At 43.0% G+C, this 27,227-nt stretch overlaps 1 protein-coding gene across 4 annotated transcripts in view; it reads left to right on the top strand.

Annotated features, from left to right (window-relative positions):
- The window catches only part of si:ch211-141e20.2 (nectin-2), an 81,129-nt gene that overhangs the window by 21,387 nt on the left and 32,515 nt on the right, over window positions 1-27,227 (top strand). For 2 of the 4 annotated variants that reach the window (XM_051119757.1, XM_051119756.1), the window contains exons 2-8: window positions 8,715-9,056; window positions 9,348-9,650; window positions 13,401-13,506; window positions 18,079-18,221; window positions 19,391-19,481; window positions 20,641-20,683; window positions 21,200-21,255. In XM_051119757.1, the coding sequence (XP_050975714.1) occupies window positions 8,715-9,056; window positions 9,348-9,650; window positions 13,401-13,506; window positions 18,079-18,221; window positions 19,391-19,481; window positions 20,641-20,683; window positions 21,200-21,217 (1,046 nt within the window). In that variant the 3' untranslated portion in view covers window positions 21,218-21,255. Of the gene's footprint in view, window positions 1-8,714; window positions 9,057-9,347; window positions 9,651-13,400; window positions 13,507-18,078; window positions 18,222-19,390; window positions 19,482-20,640; window positions 20,684-21,199; window positions 21,426-27,227 lie in introns of those variants that run through there. The other 2 variants (XM_051119755.1, XM_051119758.1) reach the window with 2 other exon arrangements.

The raw sequence follows: 27,227 nt of genomic DNA, 5'->3' as shown, positions 1-27,227 counted from the left end.
CCAAAAAGGCAGGTGGTGAGACAGTGGAAAACGAGATGACCAGGCGAGAGAACTAAACACGGGAAAACACGGGAACAAGGGAAACTAGGAAAGCTAACACTGGAAATCACAACAACAATACTCCGTGGCTTGCATGGGGAAAGACCGGGGCTTTTATAGCGCGCCTGACTGGCCACAGGAGTAGACGCAATCAGCGCGATGGGTGATGGGAGTAGTAGTCCGGGGTGCAATGCAACAGTCTGTGTGTAGTGACAGGGTGAGAGCGACATCTGGCGGTGAGTGGACCGCAGGACACAGACCAGATTCATAACAGGTCTTATCTAGCATAACGATCTGTTATTTTAGTTTTAAAAAAAAGACAATTTAAATACTTTTGAATCTTAAACATTCATCTTGTCTTGCTGTGCCTAAACTGATAATAAAAGAAAAAAGGAACTTAAAAAGGAACCCTCATACTCATCTTTTAATCATAATTACAGATGCCTGGACTACACAGCTGCCGTGCCCATGGACTGTCAGTGTGTTTGTTTTCCTCCCCATCTGCTCCCAGTGACCTAGTTTCTCCCTTGTTTAATTAGTCATTCTGTTCACCTGTGTCTCCCCAATTAGCTTGTTGAGTTGTGTATTTATAGTGTGGTCTGCCCCTTGCTTTCTGTCCAGTATCTGACATCAAATGTTGTGCTATGTGTTTGTTCCTGCTTGTCCTGTGTTACTGTCTTGCATTATTAAAGACTGTCATTTGTTTACCCACATCTCCTTGTTCTTCATTCCTCGTTCCATGCAGCAAACAAAGCAATTTTGTCTTTACTGTCCCAATATTGCACTGTATGCATTTATTTTTTTTTGTTATAACGTTAACGTTTATAAAGTTTGTTAACTTTCCTAATGTTCATTTTATTTAGGACTATCAATATTTACATTATTTCTGAAAGTAATAGTAAAATTCTACTTACACACCAATGCAACATATGTCTTAGGTTATGAGACTTACTGTAGGTTAGGTAAAGAATCCTTAAAAAAATGGCTCTCATTCAGTTATTAAGATTGATATGGTTTGGAATTGGTAAAATGTGCTTGGGGAAAAAAAAATGATCAGAATATCAACTTGCCTAATAATAAAACAAACATATTATGTTTATTACTCCTACCCAATTAAACCTTAAACACTTTTATAATTATGAGGGGGTCCTTGGTAAATCCTCTCCCCAAAAACTGATCATCCAATTAACAGTCCCTAGTATTATAATGCATTTTTAATGGTCCCTCTTACTTTATTTATTTATTTGTATTAATATACACTGGCTGTAAATACACACTACGTTTCTGTCATATGTGTTTGGCAACAATACTTTTATCCCTGACTGATGCAGTGTGTAGCTTTTCATTTTAAAAGATGTACTCATGTATACATTCCAGAATGACAATGACAAGATCCAGTCGACCCAAATTGTTAAAGACTGATTCAGGGAGCATGAGAAATCATATTAACACATCTTTGGGTTATGATGGAGTTTTACTCTTTTGTGGTTTGACTCTTTTGGTTTTGGTCTCCTGTCACGGAGATACTCTGTGACCATACACAGATTATCAGGCACGTTCCCTCATTTTACACATGCAATTGTATTTTTGCATTGTGTAAATATATTGTTTGGTGTAAATATCTGTGCATGTTGTGTTATTCTAACTGTAAAAATTTCACAAAGAAGTCATTCATGAGTTTATTAGTAATCACATGACACAGTAATACAGTTCAAGACATTTTATTGATACTAGTACAACAGATACACTTACCAGTCAGAAGCATCATTTGTTTAAACCTGTGTTATTCAAACCTTATTGCATTTATATGTGTCATTTCTGCCACTTGAACAAGCACTGGTATGTTTCTGTGACGGCACTGAGTGAATTCAGGATACACCTGTGAACATAAGTATACCTCTCGAACGGGTTCCTGTAGGTTTTTGGACCTCTTTTTTGCCTTCAACCACAAGGTTCATTCACAACATCTCCCACTGTCATTAAAAGATCTCTGCCAAAAATGTATGGAACACTTGATGAAAATACATATTGTGATATTGCATAAGGCTGTTGTAACAATGCCATAATAAACACTGTAATTTTGTTTTCTCTTTTTTGCCAGCAGTGTATGTTCTCTGCTAAAGCCTTTGGTTTTCATGTGAATGTAGCACATGCATACAGTAGTATGCTTTAACCTTGCCAAGTATGCAACACACATGCAATTTTTTATACTCATTTTACTCCTTAACCCTAGGCTTTGCAATTCTAGGTGCATGCATACAAACTACATAATATTATATGTAAACAGTGAAATATACTGTACTTTAGGCTTTATGACGGTGGCCTGAACCATTGAACAGAACGTCTAGGTTACATCTGTAACCCTCATTCCCTGAAGGAGTGAACGGAGACATTACGTCAATACTGACGTATTTGGGGTCTCACTTGGGAGCCCAATCACCTCTGAGCTTAAGAAAACAGGCCAATAAACATTGGTGAGTGGAATTTGCATGCCAAGCCACTCCCCCGTACACACAGGTATATAAGATGGCGGCGTGCCATCTGGGATGGTGGGATAAACCGTGGAAAATAAAATACTGAGATATTATGCCATGACCTCCAGGGGGCGAAGGAGACCCCCTGTCAGAGCACAATCACGGATTACTCCGTCCTAATCCGGACTATGGGGCAATGGAGGACCCAGAGTTTCCTGAAGGGAACAACTGGGAGAAAGCGCACGGATCCGTAAGGAATGGCACAGCAAGCCGACACCGAGCCGTCCTCCCGCAAATTACCTGAAGTTGCACAATGCACGAGAGGATCGGCTCAGCGCAGGAAAAAAATCCTGTGCAGGTGATGGAAGTCGCCTGGCCCGCAGCTTCGAATATGTCTGCTAAAGAGGCACTGTGCACCACACCTAGGAGGAGTAATTCTTTGTAGAGTGGACTCGACTCTTAGGGGACACAGCTCACCTTGGCACTAAGAAGCCGAGGTGAGGCACCTATCACCCAATGGGCCAACCTCTGCTCGAGGGCAGCATTCCCCATCTGCTGACCCATAAGCAAACAAGAGCTGCTCAGAGCATCTAAGCTCCGCTGCGGTCCTCGTAAATGTGCATGGCACGAACGGGACACAGCAACGTTAAGGCCAGGTCTGCCTCCTCCAGGGCAGTGCTTGCAGGTTCCTCACCCGAACTCGGAGGTGAGAGCCGAGTTCGGGTGAGAACCTTGGACACATAACCAGGCCGGGATCTCAAGGTCATGTGAGAATAGCCAGCACAAAATTCAAGGCACGATACGTTAGTTGAGAATGCGTGCAGGTCCCTACCCTCTTGATAGAAGCGAGCGTGATCAGGAGCAAGGTCAGAATGACCAGGATTTTAGCTCGACTGAATCAAGCGGCTTAACCCTCTGGGGTCTGAGGGTGTTTTGGGGCCCTGGAGAAGTTTTGACATGCCCTCACATTTGTGCTTTTTTCAGTATCTTAAAAACATATTAATGGCTAAAGTCTGATTACATTGTAATCAGCACAAACTGGTCTACAATAATATGTAAGCAACATTAATGTACATGTTTGTGTTTTTGAGAAAACAACATTTATGCATGGTTAGTGAAAAACTAAAATCTTTAAGTCACTGAAATAAGACCATGAAACACATTCAGAACATTAGTTCACAAGACTTTTGAGAACTGGATGTGGTAGGCTAGAGTTTTTTCTACATAAGGATGTGAAAATCATCTCATTCGTTTACAGAAAATATATTGATTTAAATTTTCTAAAACGTGTTTTGTGACTGAAAGGGAATATGCAAGGGAGTGAATATTTAGTGATTTACACCTGAGAGACAAAAGCCCTCCTCTAATGGCCCATCAGTGAGACTGTGACTGTCGGGTAGAAACAATGAGAGATTCAGAGAATGGAGTTTTAGACTATTTGTATTTTATTTACAACACTGTATCATCAAAACATACATAATGAAGGTCAAAAGCACATTATTGACTACATTGATCTAACCATAGAGACGTGAAGAGAATTTGTGTCATTCCTGCAAACTGTTTTCTGAATTCTGTTCAACAAGTGAAACAAGTAAATTATACCTGATATTTAAGTGATTGCTGCTTCTTTCCATGGATTTAAGAAACAAAACTCATCATCAGTAGTCCAGGAAATTGTTTTACAATAAAAAAAAAATCAGTGTAGTTGAACATCTGATGTTGGTACAGTACTCTTCATGTAGCATTCATCTGTGGTGCAGGAATCAGATCACTAGAGAGAGAAAAAAAAAAAAAAAAAAACACCTGTGAGCATGTTAATATCAGGAGCATCTGTAATATATACATATAGTATGATTTTGATTTTCATAGACTCACACATGCTTTATACTATCTTTAAAAAATGGCATTTTATATCTGAGAAACTAATTATTATTGTTTAGCACGTTAAACATCTATTCATTAACATAGTATTAATAATAAACTAATAGTATCCTATTGTTATACGATAAATAAATAAATAAATATGATTTTATAGTCATAAACACAAGCATGCTTTGTATGTCTTATACAATACAAAGCCATTTTATGTCTGAGAAACTAATTTATTATCGTCAAGCACGTCATAAACATCTATTCGTGAACAGAGTATATGACAGTAGTTTGGTCTAAACAGTCTTAGACTCTATCATTCAGTGTTACAGTGTAGACACTATTACTTTTATATCGCGTCATTTATTTTATAGAACATTAAAAACAGCCTGACTTCGTCAAACATTTCGATGCAATTAAATTAAACACACTTCATAACGTTTCACTTGATTGCACATGTAATCAGGAATTATAGTTTAGAAAAAATTTAACTACTATAATGTCTACAAGTTATATCACATTAACACAACAACTAACGTAAGTAGGCTAATAAAAGAAAGACTCACTCTTTCGGTGGATCTCGCCGTGCGTCGCATCGCGCTCTTCCTCTGAGGGAAATATAAATCTTACTCCTCACAGCGCGTCTTCTTCCAGTAACAAGATGCAAGTAGCCGAGATGAACAATGAAGTGAAGTCTCCCGCTTTGTTTACGTTGATGTGGGCGGTTCGCCGCTTGCGCCTCCACGTGGCTGGTTATAATAACAAACCGAAAGTAGCTTGTGGGCGTGATCAAATTAAAAATAATTAGGTCGGACGAGAAAGACTGGACATGGGGTTGGTTTCATACAGATTACTTTAACACATGATATTTGTTTTTGATAAGACTTACTCCATTTAAAAGTAGACATATCAGGCTTTCTATAGATATCTCTCTCATGTCTCTATGTTTTGTATTCGCTGAGTTTTAGTTCATTTTAGTGACGCATTTCTTAATGACGATCACAGGGAACAACGCGGCAGACTGCATACCCTGTTTGTTTGCTTTATTTCACAAAACCACAGAGTGTTGTTTTTATTATGAGTGTACACAAATAACAGTGAATTCCTTACGGATTCCATTGATGTATTGCTCTTATCTGTACGATCAAAAATGACGGAGAAATTGAAGTTCTTTTTGGCGCGGTTTGTGGCCGGCCCAAAGAAGGGATTTTACTGTGATAGCCGTAACAAACACATTCAAAGTGGAGGGAACATCCTTCGCTCCAACTTCTCCTGCAGAAAGGAAAGCACAACTCTGATAGAGCACCTCAGGGGGTACTCTTGGTGAGAGGAACACCATACAACGAAACAACCTCACCTCAGAGCGTAGGGCAGCCTCATAGAGGGGGCTCTAGCCTGAGTGGTAAAGTCTACCACGGCCTATTGAAAAGGCCAGTGAGGTCAACCGCATCCCATTCAGAAGCTAGACATGCAGGTTACATAGATCGGGATGCGGGTGCCAGATTGTGTCAACTAGGGAGGATTGTCACGAGGAGCAGAAGTGTCAGCATACCAGGTTCGGGGTGGGTCAGTAAGACGCACCAACAGAACCTGCTCCTCCTTCTCCCCAATCTCGCACAGGTTTGTGCAAGGAGACTCACTGGGGAAGGCGTACTTGAGGAGACCCTGGGTCCATCTGTGTGCCAGCCCGTCCCTGCCGTTTCCACTCAGACAGGAAGAAGCTGGCAGAGGGAGGACTCGAAGGAAGCAAGACAGGTTTACCTGAGCTTCGCCGAGTCGACTCCCGATGAGCTGGACCACCTGGGGTTGGAGTTGCCATTCTCGGGGAGAGCGCAACTCAACTCTCTTAACAATGTGAATGGTGCGCAGCGATTTGAGCTGCGTCAGACTCCAGAGGAGGAGATGGCAGCGTAGACCACCTTGGTGTACAATACCATGGCTATGGTGTCCTTATGGACTAGCGTGCGCTTGTCCCGCAGCATCGGTAGGAACCAGCGGAGGACAAAGCACTGCTAGCAACTCTAGGCAATTATTGTCGCTGCAGTCGAGGTCCTGTTCAGGAGCCCGAGGCTGCTTGCCCGTTGTAAATGGCACCCCAGCCCATGTTGGAGGCATCTGAGTTGACTGCCTTATGCCTCGACACCTGGTCTAAGAGCACTGCTGCCCATAGGAACGCAGGGTGTAAGCAGAGCTGAGAAGGTGGCAACACTGAGGGGGACGCCAACCCGAAGTGTGCCACAGTGCCATGCCCATCTCAGGATCCGGATGTGTGGCCAGTGCTGAAGCGATCTCATATGGAGCAGCCGAGCGGCCAAACCGCAGCTACAGCTGCCATATGCCCCAGGAGCCTCAGAAAGTTTAAATGGACCGCTGTCATGTGCCTGAAGAAATCAGGGAGTTCAGCACCGACCTTTTTTTTTTTTTTTTGCTGACACGTTTCGACCGGATCCAACTCCGTACTAGGAAAAGAGAGAGAGCTTATTTTTGTTCTTTAGCGCTCACTCTTCTCTCAGTTGACCCGAAGTCCCAGTGGCTGAGGTGCGAAGGCACCAAGTCCCTGTATTCGCCTCCAACAAATCTCACGAGTGAGGTATTTCTACTCCAGTCGTCGAGATAGTTGAGGATCCAGGTGCCCATCTCCCTAGTGGGGCCAGGGCACGCCCCGCAAGTTGGTAAAGTGCAGGGGAATGGATCACTTTGAGAAGCAGGGAGCCGAGGGGAGACGTGTAGCGATACGTCTGACCCCTGAGGCAGACCAAAAACTGCGTCAGGTAATCGACATAACAGCACATGTCCTTCAGGTCGAAAGCTGTAGCCCAACCCTGGTGCTGAAAACTAAAAACATGTGTCTTTGTTTTCAGCCACCAAACGGTAGCCCAAAGAGGGGACCGAATCAGAACACAAGAACCAGGATAGGGCGAAACCCACCACTCTTTTCAGGTTGTATGGACCGACCAAATCAACCAGCAGTGCAGGGCGGAGGCGGCATGGCCTGCAGTGCTGTGAGCCCCGCTTTACAGCCAGAGCTGGCAGACACTTACAGGCTAAGGCGGGAAGCACGGACAGCCCCACCAGGTGGCGGCGTTTCGCGAGCACGAATGCACCGCAATCGCACACTCCACCGGAGGACGTCAACGTGTTCCCAGGCCACCTCCACCCGCGAGGGAAGTGCGGGGGAAGAGATGAGCACGTAGCTGAGCTCTTCATGAACCTCTGGGAGCAAAGGCACCAGTGAGGGGCACAGCAAGGCCGCGTTCAACGCCGGAAACTAATCGTCAGACCGCGAACGGCCAGGGGAAGGCGGGGAACCCGGGGAACCCAACCTCCAGAAACATGGCCGTCAACTCCACAACGGGGAGCTGCTCAGCAGAATCTTCGGCGTCAGAAGACGATAGCCCCTCCATTGATGCGGCGATAGACATCTTCACTTCCTCATGAGCGCTAAACAGGACGAAAAGGCTCGTGCTAGGACGAACCATACATCAGCATTCAGAAACTCGACGGTAGTACACTAAGAGGAGCTGGACCTCCGTGGGGACTGACCCGGCGGAGAAATCCAGACTATAATCCTCAGGTCTCCAGTGCTTCCAACCAATGCAGCGTCGGGAGTCTAGTGACCCACGAAACTGGAAAGGGTAGAACACAAAGGTGGCTTACATATTAAATGTAAGCTGTGACCGAGCGTAATAATGGGTATACCCACGCAGTGCGGGCATAACCCATCCACAAACGCCATCTCAACATACATTTGTTTATATCCCAGACCTGTGATACAGCGATTGTGACCGTCATGAGGAAATAAGGAAACTATCGCTCCCTAAAAGCACACGATCGGAATGGGTCTTGAAAAAGACACTCTCAACAATCATGTATGCTGTAGGAAAATTGCTCTTTTAGGCTGGATTGCCCAGGGGAGGACCGCAACACTTTTAGCATTGTTAGCGCAGCAGGGTGATCTCTCCGCTGAAATGCAAAGAAGGGATGTTCCACACAGCCGAGAAACTCCTGCAGCGATGAAAAGTTTTCTTTCTTCTTTGTAGAAGCAGCTCACAAAGCGAACGGTTCCGAAGCAAAAATCTGAATGAGTGGATGCACGCCGCCATCTTATATACCCGTGTGTACGGGGGAGTGGCTTGGCATGCAAATTCCACTCGCCAATGTTCATTGGCCTGTTTTCTTAAGCTCAGAGGTGATTGGGCTCCCAAGTGAGACCCCAAATACGTCAGTATTGACGTAACGTCGTAGTGTACGACTGAGGGGGAACCCATTTTAAAGACTGTCAAGAGAAAATATCTACATGGAAAATATTAATTAATGCATTGTATTTTACAGGTGTAAAGGTTATTTCTAATGATACTACAGTCATACATGGAGAAAAGGCCACTTTGTTTTGTCAGCTGACTGACACTGAAGATCAGCTAACTCGTATTATATGGAAGAAGAAGACACGAGGCAACCCTGAGGAAAAGTTTTTCTTTTCCATTCTCCCAGATGGCACAGCTGAAGTCAAAAATGGATTGGGGGACAGAGTACAATTCATTGGGAACTTTGCAGAGAAAAATGGATCAATTCAGTTGCTCAGAATGAGTCTTCTGGATGAAGGGATCTACACATGCATCTTCAACTTAATTTCTACTGGGCCATTTGAGACTAACATCAATGCCACAGTATTTGGTATGATGGCTTGTTCATGTAATTCTGTTACATAATGCCTAAATCTCTGTTTTGATTCCCAACCAATGATAGGACTTAGTTATTTAGAATATTTCATGCATACTACCAGACTTAAAACATTTTCCTCCTACAGAAATGGTTTATGCTAACTAATGTGTCATTTGTAAAAGTAAAATGACAGATCTGTTTAGTTGCTTTATTACCAAGAGTAGACTGGGCTATTTTGGCACAGTTTACACTGAATGATGCATTAAATTCTTTTTTCTTTTTTTAAATTTTTTTTAAATGTAGCTCATCCTGTTGGTGACATGAAAGGGGAGGCACCTGTTGCTGGATATTTCGAAGTGACGTTGGCTTCATGCTTTGCCTCTAATGCACGGCCTGCAGCAGAAGTGATGTGGAGATTAGGAGAGCTTGAAAAATATCTGAGGACTGAAACAAATCATACAGTAAACCCCAATAGGACTGTTACTGTGGTGTCCTACCTACTTGGTGTCCCACTCAAAGTTTTAAACAAGAAGAAGGTCCACTGTGTGGTGAAACACAGCACCCTGCCAGAGGAACTTGTGCTGGACTACACAATAAACATCCACTGTAAGTAAACATGTGGTCATACTTTATGTGTCTTTATACTTATGTCTGTCAACCAAAAACTTGTGTACAAATGACAAATGAATGATGAAATGAAAATCAAATGAAAATCATTCACTCACCCTCAAGATGTTCCAAACATGTACGTTTTTGTTTTTTGTTTTTTTTCTGCTGAACACAAAAGAAATTATCTTGGATAATGTGGGTAACCAAACAGTTGTTGGTCCCCAATGACCTTTGGAGTTTGGAAGTCAGTGAGGACCAGAAACTGTTTGGTTTGTACTCGTATTATTTAAAATATCAATTCAAAATATCTTCTAAAGAAAGAAATTCTAACAGGTTTGGAACCTTGAGTAAATGGTTTTCATTTTTGGGTGACCTATCCCTTAGGACATAAGGATAACCACCCTTATGGAAATGGAATGTATGACATATATTGCCATATATGAAGAGTAGCATATATGTGAAGCCTAGTTCAGACTACACGACTTTAAACGTTGGCACATTGATGTGCTGTTCAGACTACATGGCTTGCTGTCTTTCTTGAAGTCACTGTGGTGTTCTCATTACGTGACACTATGCAAATGATCTGCAGCAGGGGGTCACACACTACATGAGCTGACAACAAGAAATGGAACGGGAGTGAGTGATGATTCTTTTTGAAAACGTCTACTCCATTTCTTGTTGTCCCACACTTTATGCTGCCTTTCCTCTTTCTGTGACCTCAACCCATGCCTTGTTCTTTCATTGGCTGTAGCTCATCGCAAGACCTGACACCACATAATGTCAAGTCAGCTGATTGAGTAGTTTTTCGAGCACTGATCACCCACTGATTTGCTCACGATCACAGCCGATCTTGTTAACTTGCAAATTGGACTTATATAATATAGGCAATATACAATTTTCACATATGTACAGTGCCATGCAAAAGTTTGGGAACCCCTTGCAGAATCTGTGAAAATGTGAGTAATTTTAACAAAATAAGAGAGATCAAACAAAATGCATGTTATTTTTCATTTAGTACTGTCCTGAGTAAGATACTTACGTAAAAAATGTTTACCTATAGTCCACAAGACAAAAGAGATGAAAACTTTTGAACAGGATGAAGATGTCCAAATTTTTCTTATTTTGTTGAAATATTATTTTTTTCCACTGCCCTTTGGAAGAAACAGAAGATACTTGCTTGTTTCCTGGAAGACAAATTAAGTACAATTTACCTTGACCTTCAAATTCAAAAAGTTTTCACTCCCCGGCTCTTAATGCATCATGTTTTTTTTCTTCTTTAGCATCAGTGAATGTCTGAACCTTTTTTAATAGTTGTGTTTGAGTCCCTCAGTTGTCCTCAGTGTGAAAAGATGGATCTCAAAATCATATAGTCACTGCTGGAAAGGGTTTAAATATGCAAAAGATGGTGGAAAATTAAAGAATCTGCAGGACATGGAAAATTTTTTATGAAGAACAGTGGGTAATTTAACTGTTCAGAACAAACAAGGGACTCATGAACAACTATCACAAAACAAAAAAGTCGTAGATCATCCAGGTAACCACACAGTATTAAGAACCAAGAGTTCCCAAACTTTTGAAGGGGGTTATTTTAATAATTTCAGCTTTTATTTTTTTTTTTTTTGTGGACTATATGTAAACATCTTTTATGTAAAATATCTTACTCAGGATGGGTTAAATGCAGAGCACAAATTCCGAGTATGGCTCCACCCCGGCTCTCAGCTCCCTCGTCTCCACCGTCGCCCGTCAGTCCACCAGCTCCACCGGGCCCCATCGTCCCTCCGGCTCCGCCCTGGTCAGTCGTCGCCCCACCTTCGCCTCGGGACTATACTCCTCCGGCTGCGCCTCGTCGCTCCGTCCCACCGGCTCTGTGGACCTCCTCCCTCCCGCGGGCACAGCCTCGGTCCTCTGTCGCTCCGGCTCCGCCGCCGACCTCCGGATCTCCGTCTCCGCCTTGGTCGCCAGAGCCGTGGGCTCCGCCTGGGCCCTCCGGATCCAAAAATATAAATAAATTGAGTTTTATCAATAAAACCGAAGTAAACAAAGCAATTTCAACAACTCAACTCAGTCCAATGTAAAATACACTGGGCCAACCACCCAGGTTGCTCCTAAAATAATAGAAGGCCAAAAATAAATAAGTCTGCTCACAGTTTAATAAAGCCTGACTGAGCTTATTGTAAATCTAAGCCAAAATCCAAGTATGCATAATTTAGAAAGTTGTTAGTTTCCCGAAAAAAAAAAAAAAAAAAAAGCCAGCCATTATTTCTCACCGTTTGGAAGTGTGATTCGAAGTCTAGCAGGGTAGAGATGCGCAGGCTTGAGTTTGCATATGTAGAGTGACAAAATCACATTTTTATGCTCGGCACGAAGTTTTTAAACCTCAGGGCAGTAATCCTCAAAGATACAAATCTTGTGTTCCTTCATATTGCAGTTCACCCTTTTTGTGAGATTCACGGATGACCAAGTGTTTCACTTGAAAGCACTGAAATCACAGAATGACGGGTCACGGTCTCTACACTGCCATGGATTTAGGTGCGAGGCTACAATGAGCTCTGTCCAACTCGGGTGGCGAGGTTAACACCTGGGAACAAAGGACATCGACCAGAAGCTGAGTGGAAAAAGGCTGTCTAATTCTTCAGTCCTGCAGCCCTACATCATCTCCTTTCCTGGATGAGAGAATTCCTTCGGCTCTGCCTCTGACCTCTAAACCCCTTGCTCCATCTTGGTGCTTTGACCTGACAGTTCTTCCTTAGCTCCTCCCACTCTCAGCTCCACCAGACCCTTGGCCTTACTGGTCTACTGGGTTCCCTTGTCTCTCCAGCTCCACCTTGGTCATTTGTCACCTTGTCTGCGCCAGAGCCTTGCAAGCCTTCTGCTGCACTCCATCTTTCCACAGTGGTGGCTTTAGCGGGTTCCTCTTTCCCCCTGGGTCTGCCTTGGTCCTTGGTCATACTGGCTCTGCCTCAGTACTCAGATGTTCTAGTTCCACCTCAGACACTCATCACCGCAGCTCCGTCTATAGGTCTCCTGTACCACCATTGTTGCTCAGTGCCGTCAATTCTCTGTCTGCACCCTGGAATCCCCATCAAATCCCCATCAAATTTCCATCATTCGTCCCACAGATGTTGTTGGCTACTTTTACATTGTGGCTCCCCCCTCCATCAACTCTGCCTTAAGCTGTCATCCATGCTGTGCTTTGGGTCTGCAACATCAGAACACTCCTCCCGTTATCGCTACCATGGATGCTACCACCTTCCACTCCTTATTGGGTTCTCTTCCTGTAGCCAGCCCTTTGCCTCATCCCCTAGATCTCCGCCAAAGCCCACCTCCTCACTCCCTACCTCATCTGTTTGTTCATCTGGGAGGGGGCATTATGTAAAAACAAGTTTCATCTAAGTTTCAAGTTTCAAGTTTCAACTATTTTCATCAAGTTTCAACTATTTTCATCTTAGTTTAATTATAATGGACACGTGTTCAGTTTTCTGCCACTCTTATCAGTTGTCATAGTGATTAATTTGCTCCACACAGGTGTTTATCATTTCATTCATTTGTCTTGTACTTGAGTTGGTGTGTGTTCACTCCTCAGTTGATTAGTCTTGTAATGCTTATGTTTGTGTTTGTCTACCTGCTGTTATTTGAGATTTCAAGTGTAGATTATTAAATCCTTTGAACCTGATCTTTATTTTCATGTATTCCTGCAACTGTGCATGACAATACAGTTATTTTTCACTGGTTAATTTCTTTTCTTAGATCCTCCAGAATCAACGTTGATAATTCCTGACAGTCAAGCAAATCCTAAAGGATTCACATGTGTAGTGGATAGTAACCCAGAACCAACCAACTACACTTGGACTAGGTAATAAACCATGTTTTGCAAATAATTCACAGTTTTTGGGGAGGGATCTGTATAATTGATTGTGCCTAATGAAGAGTTACTGAGTGTTACCCCTGACAATTCTGTTACCTAATTGCAAATAATATCAGCACACAATTGTCACAAACACACACACACTGAGATGGAGGAGACAAGAGGTGAGTGGCAATCCAATCCAATGTTTTATTGACAAGCTTGTTTGGTGAACAACATGGTGAAAAGCAGAACAAAGAGTTCTTAACTGAATGGTGTTGTAGCGTTGAGATGACATAGAGTCCAGGTATTGAGCCACGCCAATCTCCAGAGCACAATGTTGCAGTCCACGTGGAAACTGCATAGACATCAAGGAAGTTAGCATGTGAACGGTATACAAGACAATGAGTGAATGCGCGAGTGTCTCTTAAATAGGGCGTGGCTCAATGAGGTCCAGGTGCAACATATTAGAACTCGGGTGATGATGAACGAGTGGGCGGTGCTACCGGAGGTGTGGCAGATGGAGGTGGCTGTGGTGAATGCCTGACACTACCCCCTCCTCCAGGGGCAGCTCCCGACGTCCTTACACGACGCCAAGGGCAACCACGACCGCGAGGGGCAGGATGATCCGGGTGACTCCTATGGAAGTCCAGAAGTAAGGTGGGATCTAATGGTGTACCAATGGTGTAATGGTGGTATCTTGGCTGAGAGAGTACTCGTACTCGGCCCACAGGAGGACTGCTGGTCCTCGTGACAGTATGCCCAGAGGTAACGTCCCAGCAAGCCAAAGTGACGAAACAGCTGTTGGAACAGATGTTCAGCAGTCTCCAATGCCGTGGGAAACCCCCTTAGAGGGAAAAACTTGCACATCTTAGAGAAACGATCCACCATAACTAGGATACAGGTGTTACCTTTAGACCGGGAGATTGGTCACGAAGTCCACTCCTATATGGGACCAGGGCCTCTGTGGAATGGGTAGTGGTACCAGTTTTCCTGTAGGAAGTTGACAGGGAGAGGTAGACATAGCACAGACAGAGCAGCTCTGGACGTACCTGATGGTATCACGGCGCATACTGGGCCACCAGTATCGGGTTTGAAGGAGCGAGAGGGTCCGTTGGTTACATGGGTGTCCAGAGCCCGGAGACTGATGAGCTGTGCCCAGAAGGGTTAGTCGTTGAGAACGAGGAACAAAGATCTTACCTTCTGGGTATTCTGGCGGAGCGGGGTCCTGGAGGGTGGTGTGCCTGATGTTGTTGTCCTGCTCCCAGAGGATGGGGCTGATGATTAGGTTGGAGGGTATGATGGGTTCCGGTTCAACAGGGTGGACAGAGGAGAACTGTCATGATAGAGCGTCAGCAGATATGTTCTTGGAACCGGGTCGGTAGGTGATTTTATAGTTGAAACGTGTGAAGAATAATGCCCATCGTGCCTGTCTGGGGTTGAGCCGTCTTGCCTCTCGAAGTTATTGGAGATTTTTGTGATCCATGATAATGGTAAATGGGTGAGTTGATTCCTCCAACCAGTGGCGCCACTCCTCCAGGGCTACTTTGATGGCCAGTACTTCTCTGTTGCCGACATCATAATTCTGCTCCGCCAGAGACAGCTTTCAAGAATAGAAAGCACAGGGATAGAGGAGAGGAGGCTCGCCGACCGCTTGGGACAGCACCGCACCCACTCCAGTGGTGGATGCGTCGGGAAGTTCAGGAGCTGGGTGACGTAGTAAGGGTGCGGTGCTGAAAATCTCCTTAAGCTGTTGGAATGCTTCGTGAGCAGAGGGGTTCCAGATGAGAGCTTTCGGTTTACCCCTCAGGAGGGAGGTTAACGGAGCCGTGATGGAACTGTAGTCCTTGATGAAGCGTCTGTAGAAATTGGAAAATCCTAGGAAATGTTGAAGTTCTTTAACAGTGAGGGGTTGTGGCCATTCTTGAATAGTGGAAACCTTCCCCTGATCCATCTGCACGCCTTCAGCAGTGATGATGTACCCCAGGAACTGTATGGATGGACGATGGAATTCACATTTTTGAGATAGAGTTTGAGATAGAGGCTGTGATCACGTGGTTTGTGGAGGACCTGCTGGACGTGCTGGCGATGTTCGGCCAAGTTCCGGGTGTAGATCAGAATATCGTCAATATAGACAACCACGAACTGATGGAGGAACCTCGTTCATAAACGGTTGGAAGACAGATGGGCTGATGGATAAGCCGTACGGCATGACCCGGTACTCATAGTGGCCAGTAGGTGTCACAAATGCCGTCTTCCATTTGTCTCCCACATGAATACGAACAAGATTGTAAGCACTCCAGTTTTGTGAAGACTTGATCTCCACGAAGCTCTTTGAGGGCGGCTGGGACCAGAGGGAGCGGGTATGGTTGTTGTTTGATCTGAGAGTTGAGTTGACGGTAATCGATGCAGGGATGTAACCTCCATCCTTTTTGCCCACGAAGAAGAAGCTGGAAGTGGCCGGCGAGATGGATGGTTGGATGAATCCTTGACTCAGAGCCTCCGCAATATACTCCTCCATCGCCTGGTGCTCCGGGATGGACAGAGGTTATACTCGCCCCTTGGGGGCCTGGGCCCCAGGTAGAAACTTGATGGCACAATCCCATGGCCGATGCGGTGGTAGGTGGGTGGCTGCTTGCTTGCTGAATACATCCTGGAACACCATGTACTCATGGGATCTCCGGGGTGAAGGATGGTTCAGGACTTTCCACTCATGTAGATGAAAGGTAGACTGGAACGGGAGGTGAATAAGGTATGTTGACAAGGCACTTGGTTAGACAATGTTCACACCAGCGGATGATGTCACACGGACCTCAGCTGAGTTCAGGACGATGTTGCTGTAGCCATGGGTGTCCCAGGTAACACTGATGGTGGAATCCTCCAGTACCAGAAACCTTATTTCCTCCGAGTGAAACAGTCCCACTTGTAGTGTGATGAAAGGTGAAGAATGACGTATCCTCCCATGCCCTAGTGGTTTTCCCTGAATAGTTTTTACTGCCAGTACTTGTGAATGTCGACAACGGGAGAGTTGAAGCTGATTTAAACAGTCCTAGGAGATAAAGTTGCCAGAGGATCCAGAGTCTACCAGAGCGGAAACACATATAGACACATTAGAAGTATGCAATGTCACAGGTAATAGAGTAAGAGAGGTGGTTTCAACCTCTGTGGAAAGGGTACTCAACACGGGGCGTGGGAGTCTGATGGGACAGGTACGGAGAAGATGACCAGGTCGTCCACAGTAAATACATAACCCATTTGTGATGCGGCGATTTCGTTCGGTGCGAGAAAGGCGAGTTGAGTCGATTTGCATGGGTTCTGGTACTGGGGAGCTAGCAGCCACTGAAGTGAGCTGAGGAGCGGTTACTGGGGACTGGCAGGCGGCTAGACGCTGGGAAACTTGAGTGGTTCTCTGCAGAAAGGACTTCAGTCCAATACTGTCGTCGTACAAAGCCATCACGGCGCGAATGTCCGGGTTGAGTCCCTGTCTGTAGGCTCCCAACAGTGCTGTCTCGTTCCAGCCGCTAGCTGTCGCCAGTGTACGGAAGTGGAGAGTGTATTCATTCACTTAAGTAGTGCCGTGCTGAAGACGGAAGAGCTGGTCGGAAAACTGAAAACCTTGGAAAAATGGTTCGTGAATTATTCATAGGAATGAATGATAGGAGTTCCAAATAGCTTTTGCCCATTGTAGGGCAAAAGGTGTGGGTTGAAATGCCGCTTTCAAGGCATTTACCAACTCGGTGAGAGGGTTCGATGCAGCGGGTGTTTCGGTGCTCATCTTTCGTCGTTTTAGCGGTCTGGTCTTCTGTCACGAAGACACACACACTGAGATGAGAAGTGAATGGCAATCCAATCCAATGTTTTATTGACAAGCTTGTTTGGTGAACAAAATGGTGAAAAGCAGAATAAAGAGTTCTTAACTGAATGGTGTTGTAGTGTTGAGATGACACAGAATCCAGGTATTGAGCCATGCCAATCCCCAGAGCACAATGTAGCAGTCCACGTGGAAACAGCATAGAGATCAAGGAAGTTAGCATGTGAACGGTAGACCAGACAATGAGTGAATGCGCAAGTGTCTCTTAAATAGGGCGTGGCTCAATGAGGTCCAGGTGCAGCGGATTAGAACTTGGGTGATGATGAAATAGTGGGCGGTGCTACCGGAGGTGTGGCAGATGGAGGTGGCTGTGGTGAATGCCTGACAGTTTTATGAATTTCTGTATTTTTTCAGTGTTTTTATGACATGTCATAGAATATGTATGACAACATCAGTCTGATGCAAATACTGAACAAATTACTTTTAGATATTGTGGCTAAACTGTGAGGTTCTAGGACTTTACTACCATTTTGGGACATAATTTGGTGTCAGTACATACATTAAGAAAGTTTTGATTTCATTCCGGCTTACTTTGCTCTTGTTAAACGTATCTGACAAGTCCAAAAGTTATAGACTTCGATGCATGAAGGTTTTGTATGTTTCAGAGAGAAAGACTGAATGGTGTTCTGAATGGTTGCTGGGAAGTTGGTTGTATGTATTTTACTACCAAAACATGTTCATTGATCATTCATATCTCACTGTTTCAACAGAGTGAATAAAAGTACTCCCTATTATGAAGGCAACAGGCTTCCTGTCCCAAACCTGTCCCCTGAGTTTAATGGCTTGTACATCTGTTATGCTAAAAATAAATATGGAAGTTCATCAGGTTCTCTGTATGTGAATGTTAATACTGGTAAGTATTTTTGTTTTTATAGTTTGATACATGTTGTTTGATATTTTTGAAACTCATGCTATAAAAAATGTGTGTGCTGCTCATGGTGATTCACCATTCAAATTCAAACGTCCAAAAATAATGGAAAAGGTGGTTGCTTCCCAACTACAGACTACACCTTGTTCACCCACTTTACGGCACCAAGTCTGCCCATTTCACTTGCATGGTGTCACGAATCTGGTCGGTGTTCTGCGGACCGCTCACCACCAGATGTCGCTCTCGTTCCATTATTACACACAGACTGTTGCACTACACCCCGGACTGCATCTCCCACTATCCACCACGCTGATTGCGCCATGCACCTGTGGCCAATCAGCAACCCTATAAAAGCCCCGGACTTTCACTCGGCAAGTACCGAGCATTGTGGAGTGTAATTGTGGAGATTATCAGTCGCGTTTAGCGCTCTCCTTGTGCTAGCACTGTTTCCTAGTTCCTAGTTTTCTGTGTTTCCTTTGTTTCCTGAGTTCCTAGTTTCCTAGTTCCCGTGTTCCTGAGTTCCTAGTTTCCTGTGTTTAGTATTCTCGCCTGGCTATTTCGTTTCGTCTGTCTCGCTGCCTGCCTTTCTGGACTCTTGATCGTTAAAGGATTATTCTTCTGTCGCACGTTATGGATTATGTTCGCCGTTGATCGACCCACGCCAGCCTCACAGCCTTCTCTTGTGCCTCCCTCCGTTATACCTGTTTGCTGTTGTTTTGACCCTGCCTGTCTGACCATGTCTGACCACTAAGTTTTTAGTATCTCTGCCTCTAAGCTTTGGAACAATCTTCTACAATCTCTTCTTGACCTCTCAGACTTTCATACGTTCTGAAAATCTGAAAACAATTTTTGCATTCTAATGTTTCTCATCTTTAACTCTGTAATGCTGTTTGTTTAATATATATGCATTCTTGCTTCCCTTTGTTCTGACCTTTTACTACTTTCATTAATTCTGATTTTTGATGTATTGCTGTTCTGTAGTAATTGTTATTATCTCTTTCTATTCTTGTAAAGTGACTTGAGGTCTTGAAAGGCGCTGTATAAATTATTATTGTTATACAGATATATCCTTTGTCAGCCTTTTCAGAAAAACAGTAACATTGTAGAAGTGTTAAATTGACAATGTTTTTACTTCTCTCCACCCTCCTTTCCAGAATCCAGCGCCGTCTGTTCAGTTCTGCTTGGTTTACTCATCTGCACTGTTGTTCTTGCTGGTGTTGTTGGTGTGATATTCAAATTCAGACTGTGAGTTTGAACACTATTTATCTCAATGTGACGTGAGAGTTAGACCTTTGGTATATTATGTTTTAGTGTGTTCTGGGTGTTAGTTTAAACTTAGCACAAAGTGACGCATTTTCCAATGATAAGATGTTGACACAGTCATAATACATTTGATGTTTAGTGTGCAGATACAAGTTGGGAGTTGGATTTTAAATCATTCAGATTGGTCAGGTCTGGGCAGTGCAGTATTTTTGTAATTTAATGCCAAGGCAATATAACACAAATTATATATGTTAAATTCACAACTTTAGATTTGCTGAAACATGTAATCCTCAGTCTGTAAAAAGAGTACAGAATTTATGAAGCCTTTATTGCAAGGTTCCTTAAATCTGTACCTTGCAAAATGTAGCTTAAAATTTGCTCAAATATACCAATCTGTAATTTTCTAGCAACAGTGAAGACCTTCTGACAGGGCAAGACTTGTCCTAGTGAGGTTGCATCTTTCCTATTCAGAATTAAATGCTGGAATAATACACTCTAGTGCACATGGTTTTCTCCTATGCAGTCATGGCATGAAAATACTTTTAAAATTATAATTTGAACAATAGTTTTTAGAATTTTAAGAATATTTTTATATTTTAATTGACTTTCTATGAATGCAGTAATAAGTAATGACAGCCGTCTGTGGTCTCCCAGTGGTTTATCATACACATTTTGCATTATGTGATTCATTTAAAACTAAACAAAAGAAAGCATAAAGCCTTCACCTCAAATCCTTTTATAGTGTCTATTCATGTTCAGGTAATATTTTTATTGTGAATTGGAATGTGTGCAAAAGATTGCGGGTGATTGTAGAATGAGAAGGATACACGTGATGAATCCTTTAACCTTACAAGAAGTGTCCTTTCATTTGAGAAGAACCCCTTGATAAACTTGCTTAAGTTTTTTTTTTTTTTTTTTTTAACCAGGGTTGGAGCTATACTCTGCATTGCCTAACATGCACATTTTGTATGTCTTCTCCTTAATGTGCCTAGTTTAGGTCATTAGCCGGTTTGTGGAGACCATTTGTGTCAGACAAAATGTGGCATTCAAAATGTGCAGTGTTGGCAGGCTGTAGGATTGAGAGAGTTGAGAGCCACTGAACTAGATTATAAAAACTACATTAAACTTATCTTACTTTTAGGACATGGATTCGAGTATCACGTTCCGATAATGAAGAACCACAAGTATGTGTGTATTTTTATTTATTTACATTTTTAACCATTCCATGTTTCTTGTACTTTTTCTTATATTTAGATTTTTTTTCCTCCGTTTGTTGGCATTTGTTTTTATTTGATTTTATTTATTTATTTTTTTTTAATGTGCAATAATGAAAAGTGGGATTTTAAACCACTGAGATTGGACATCAGTACAGTGCAATATTAATTAGTTTTTTTTTTTTTTGGTAATTTAATGGCAAGGTAATATAACAAAGTACAGTGTTATTTATTTATTTAATTTTATTTATGTATATATTTTTTATTTAAAGTAACATGTAATATTTTTATGAAATTCCAATCAAATCACCAGTATCTTTACTGTCACTTTTAATTTACTGTATCATGGCTGGGGGAAAACAAAACACACACACACACACACACACACACAATGTCATTGTCCCCTAACTTTTAAAATGTAGTGTAAATAGTTTAGATCTTATTCATGATTATGTGGGCTACATTTAATTACATTTTTCCCCACAGGCCACTGAAGAACTCTGAACAGGACATATGATAGCTGTGATGATCAAGACGAAATGGTAATCCAGTCTCTCCTGTGCAGTTATAAACCTGTACAACCCATTTTGGTTGTTGTAGATGCAAATCAGAATGAGTTAAATATTAACAAGGCACATACTCTGAACATGAATTGATGAGAACATGAAGTGCCATAGGCCATAATTTCAAATCTTACTCATCTGACATATTTTTTTAAGGGAGGGGGGAGGGGGAGGGGGAGGGGGAGGGGGGAAGGGGCAGGTAATCTCCTGTTAACATGAAGGCAGATAAAATGCAAGATCATACAAAAGACCTTGACCAAAGAAGCTCCCCTACGTTCGGTATTCGATTAAACTGCAAGTAGATTTAATACGCTGGAAAGTACCTTTTTTAATATGAGGGGAGGGATATTGTATTTCAAGCCAGCAAAAGTCCCTTCCAAAAAAATTTTTTTTTTTTTTTTTTCATCATAATCATCATGTTCTCCTGGCGTCTCCAAAACTTGACTCTTGGGGAAAACCCCAAGAATGAATAGCATTGTCTAATATTGCATGGTTGTCTGTGTCTGCATTGTTGCCATCTGACTAATTGGGAATTTTGAGAAAACTCATTCAGCAGATTAGGGAGATTAGGCAGAAACCACATCACTCTTTGTGATGCACCTGAATCAGCTCTTTAACTTGTTTAAAATGTGCTAAATTACACACTGTGTCTGGATATATGTCCTGTTATTTATTGAGTTGTGAAAGAGAGCTGTCAAACATCATAGACACAAGAAGCAGAGCAAGATATCCCATAACAACAATCAGTTAAATGTTAAACAGTGGCAGGGCAGTATGGGCTGTGGTTTAGGGCTGTTAGGGCTGTGTGAGCAGTTAACAGAAGCAGATGTGGGGTAACTGTATTTCTTTTTCCTTCCCTTTTAGTTATCTTATTTCAGTTTGCTTTCCTTTTTTTCTCTTTCACTTGCCATACCACAACCAACCCCCCCTTCTGTTTTTTAACAGTATCTGGGCCTCAGAAACGTCTCGGTTACATCTGTAACTCTCGTTCCCTGAAGGAGGAAACGGAGACATTACGTCATAACTGAAGGTATTTGGGGTACTACTTGGGGGCCCAATCACCTCTGAGCTTAAGAAGAAAAGGCCAATGAACAATGGTGAGTGGAATTTGCATGCCAAGCCACTCCCCTGTACATACGGGTATATAAGATGGCGGCATGCATCCACTCATTCAGGTTAATGCTGAGGAGCTGAGACGCATCCCACCATTCAGCGCAGTTCAGGATTGTGGCAGGAGGACATAATGTCTCTGTTCCTTCCTCCAGGGAACGAGGGTTACAGATATAACCGAGACGTTCCCCTTCAGTCGTACTCTATGATGTTACGCCATAACTGACATATTTGGGGTCTCCTCTGGAAAATGCCACAATCCTCAACCGCGTTATGTAGTTGAGGAACAGATGCTGACAGGCAAGTGTGTCAGGACAAAAACGTAACCTTTACAACACCCTGTAAGCCAGATAACGAGCCCACCAGGGGTGCCAGGTATCTGAAGCAACTGTTGGGGGGCGGAACACAATGACGAATTTTTAAAGACATGTGAAACTAGATAAAAATAAAATGTCTGATAAGATACTGGGGGGAACACGGTGGAATAAACTGTGGAGAAAAATCCTGGGACATATGTCACAACCTTCAGGGGGCGAAGGAGACCCCCGTTGGAGCACAGTCACGGACTACTCCGCCCTAATCTGGACTGTGGGGCAATGGAGGACCCAGAGTTCACTAAGGGGAACAACTGGGAGAAAGTGCACAGATCCGTAAGGAATGGTGCAGCAAGCCGACACCGAGCCACCCTCCCGCAAATTACCTGAAATTACCTGCAACAAACAGGAGGACACGGCTCGCAGCTCTTACATGTCTGCTAGAGAGGCGCTGTACACAACACCTAGGAGGAGTAACTCTTCGTAGCCGAGGTGAGGAACCTACCACCCAATGGGCCAACCTCTGCTTGGGGACAGCAATCCCCATCTGCTGAGCCAAAAGCAAACAAGAGCTGCTCGGAGCGTCAAAGTTCCGGGTACGGTCCACGTAAGCTTGCAGGATCACCAGCGCGTGCCTGCCGAGTCCTCGGTCAGGAAGAAGCCGGCAGTGGGAGGACTCAGAGAAGCAAAACAGGTCTACCTGAGCTTTGCCGAATTGACTCCAGACAAGCTGGACACCCAGGGTTTGAGTCACCATTCTCGGGAAGAGTGCTTAGGTGCTTAGGTAGGTGTACCCTACCGTGGCTATGGTGTCCTTATGGACTAGTGTGCACTTGTCCCGCAGCATTGGTAGGAACCGGCAGAGGTTAAAGCACTGCTAGCAACTTGAAGCGACTAATGTCGCTGCAGTCTGGGTCCTTTCCAGGAGCCTGAGGCTGCCTGCCTGTTGTAAACGGCACCCCAGCTCGTGTCGGAGGCTTCCGAGATGACTGCCTCGTGCCTTGACACCTGGCCTAGGAGCTCAGCTGCCGCTAAGAAAAACACAGGGTCTGACAAGTGGCTGAGAAGGTGGCAACACTGAGAAGGGGGGACCAACCCGAAGTGTGCCATGGTGCCATACCCATCTCAGGATCCGGTCGTGTCGTCAGTGCTGAAGTGACCTCATATGGAACAGCCGAGAGGCCAAACCATGGCTACGGCCACCATATGCCTTAGGAGCCTCTGAAAAGATTAGAGGGACCGCTGTCCTGTGCCTGAAAAGTATCAGGCAGTTCAGCACCGACCCTTTTAGCTGGCATGTCTCGACCAGATTCAACTCCATACAGAGAAAAGAAAAAGCTCACCTTTCTCCCAGTTGACCCAAAATCCCAATGGCTAAGGTGCGAAGGCACCAAGTTCCTGTATTTATCCAAAAGATCTCACGAGTAAGGTATTCATACTCCAGTCGTCAAGCTAGTTGAAGGTCCAGGTGCCCTTCTCCATCAAAATCACGGCCTGATATAATGCAAGAGGGCCATGGCATGCAGGGTGGAGGTGGCATGGCCTGCAGCGCTGTGAACCCCGCTTTACAGCCAGGGCTGGCAAACGCATAAAGGCTTAGGCGGGAAGCACGGACAGCCCCACCAGGTAGTGGCGTTTTGCGAGCATGAGTGCACCGCAATCACACACTCCACTGGAGGACGTCAGCATGTTCCCAGGCCACCCCCACCCGCGAAGGAAGTGCTGGGGGAAGAACCATGTAGCATGTAGCTGAGCTCTTAATGAACCTCCGGGAGGAAAGGCACCAGGGAGGGCACAGACAGAAACCAATCATCAGACCGCGAACACCCAGGGAAAGCGGGGAACCCAACCTCCAGCCTGGCGGTCGAGGCTGGATTGCCCATGGGCTGCACGCCGCCATCTTATACACCCGTATGTACGGGGGAGTGGCTTGGCATGCAAATTCCACTCGTGAATGTTCATTGACTTTTTCTTCTTAAGCTCAGAGGTGATTGAGCCCCCAAGTAGGACCCCAGATAAGTCAGTTATGACGTAACGTCGTAGAGTACGACTGACTGGGAACCAAAATTGTAGAGACCCTTAGCTGTTGCATTTTATATATTATATATATATATATATATATATATATATAAGTACATTTACATTTTGAAAATTCCCCGCCACTAATTAGGTTTAATTCTGCACACAACACAAAAACTTTTTTTTTTTCTTTATTTTCTTTATTTTTTCTAGGACAGTAGAAACAGACAAGAAAGTACGTATGAAAGAGATGGAGAGTGGCGGCCAGACAGATTTAATGTGTCCACGACCATTTGATCATGCAAAAATTTGTATACATTTTCTTTGGTAGAAATACTAACATACTCATTAAATATCAGTCAGACAAAACAATAAACATGGGCAACAGTAGCCAGTCACATTTCAACAGCTAATACAAGATTATGAAATTTGGTCTGTATCTTGTGAGCACAATGTCCATATTTTACATGAACAGCATTCTGAGGACACACACCAAATTTCATCCATTTGTGATGGTATAGTAGATGCTATAAATCAGTGGCTTACATCTCTGTTCCTGGAAATGCCCCAAAAGCAAATATTTGGCACCCATTTCAGAGGTCTTGGTAACCCAGTGGATCAGGATTAGAACTAAACTTTAAAGACAGGTAACTCTCCAGGAGCAGGGCCAAAAACCCCTGGATTAAATAGTCTTGCTTTATGCTTTTTGCTATAGGTGCATCCCAAATCAAATACTTCACTGTAGAAGGTAATAGAATTTTCTCCTACACATTCTTAAATTGTCTGTATTTAAAAGTGTTATTTATTTAATATTATTATTATTATTATTATTATACGTGCATCTCAATCATTTAATTTAGTTGTTATTATTAAACAAGTAATTTTCTGGTTGCCTGATGTTTTTCTCTCATCCCTAGCCACTTGCTACTCAGCATCCTCTCTGATGGTAAGAGAGAACCGTGCAAGCCTTAGCCTAGTTATGTATACCTGGATGTACAGTACCTGTAGGTTTATTCAGTTGAGGCGTGCCTATACAAACTACATGTGCCTGAACTGAGTCAATAGTTAAATAAGGAACATCCAACAGAAGGATTTCCTGTTCAGGGTGCACATTATGAGCCAGGATACTTGTTATATCTCACTCAAGCTCGCCCAGGCATACATAACTAGTATTCATCCGCTTAACACGACCCACTTTATATTAGGTGGCCTTAACTACTATGTACTTACATTTAAATTAATAATTTAATACAGTGCACTTATTGTTTTTATATTGTAGTTATATTTAAAAAAATACCTGCATGCAATTACATCTGTAATTCATTTTTGTAATTACATTTATAACTAGATGAGTAAAGTTTGAGAACAAACTTTAAGTTAGCTTGAGAAAGCCTAGCCTGAAAGTTTGAAGCAGTTGCAAAAGTATGGAAGCAACTAGCATGATTTAACACATTGCTTAAATGATTTAACATGCTGTTAACATGTTTCACAATGATTAGCTTATTTTTATAGGCTGATTACAATGTTGTTAGCATGATTAGCATGTTGTTATAATTTACAAGTTACTAGAATGTTGTTAGCATGATTAACAAGTTATTAGCATGTTTCTAGCCTGATTAACATGTTGATAGCATGTTTCACGCATGATTGGCATGTTATTAGCATGTTTTTAACATGGCTAACATGTTACTAGCTTGTTTTTAACATGTTTCTAGCATGATTAGCCTATTACTAGCATGTTGCTAGCATTTTTCTATCATGATTAGCATGTTACTAGCATGTTGTTAGCATGTTTCTAACATGGTTAGCAAGTTACTAGCATGTTGTTAGCATGATTAGCATGTTGCTAGTATGTTTCTAACATGATTAGCATGTTACTAGCATGTTGTTAGCATGATTAGTAAGTCACTAGCATGTTGCTAACATGATTTAGATAGCTAGAAAGATTAGAAATATTAGAGTGGAAGCTTAAATAAGTCTAAATTGTTTAGAAATAGTATATAGAAGGGAAGCTTGATTGAGCTTCAAGGGATTCTGGGAAGTGTTGAAGAGTGTTGGCTCATTTGAACGTTCCGTCAATGTAAGTCTATGGGATTTTTGGTGGTTTTGATAGTCTGGTTTACGAAAACTGTAAGCCAGATCAGTTATAAAAGATATAGCACACCGAGTCAAAACAGTCTGAAGGTCTGGGCCGAGTTTGGTGGTTCTAGTTTGAAAGCTCTAGGAGGAGATAGATACCGAAATTTGGCTCAGAAAAAGAAGAATTATAACTAGATAAAAAAGTTCGTCAAGACAAACTTTAAGTTGGCTTGAGAAAGCCGGACCAGAAAGTTTGAAAAAGTTTGAAAAGTTTAAAAAGTTTGAAAAGTTTGAAAAGTTAAGAAGTTTGAAAAGTTTAAATAGTTTAAAAAGTTTTAAGTTTGGATGGTTTTCAGTCTGAAATTTATATTTAGAAGTTTTAAAGTTTGAATGTAGTCTGTCAGATAGATAGATAATTAACAAGTTACT

This window comes from Labeo rohita, chromosome 9, assembly GCF_022985175.1.
Source record: "Labeo rohita strain BAU-BD-2019 chromosome 9, IGBB_LRoh.1.0, whole genome shotgun sequence".
Taxonomy (NCBI): domain Eukaryota; kingdom Metazoa; phylum Chordata; class Actinopteri; order Cypriniformes; family Cyprinidae; genus Labeo; species Labeo rohita.
This window is presented reverse-complemented; position numbering and strand designations above follow the sequence as displayed.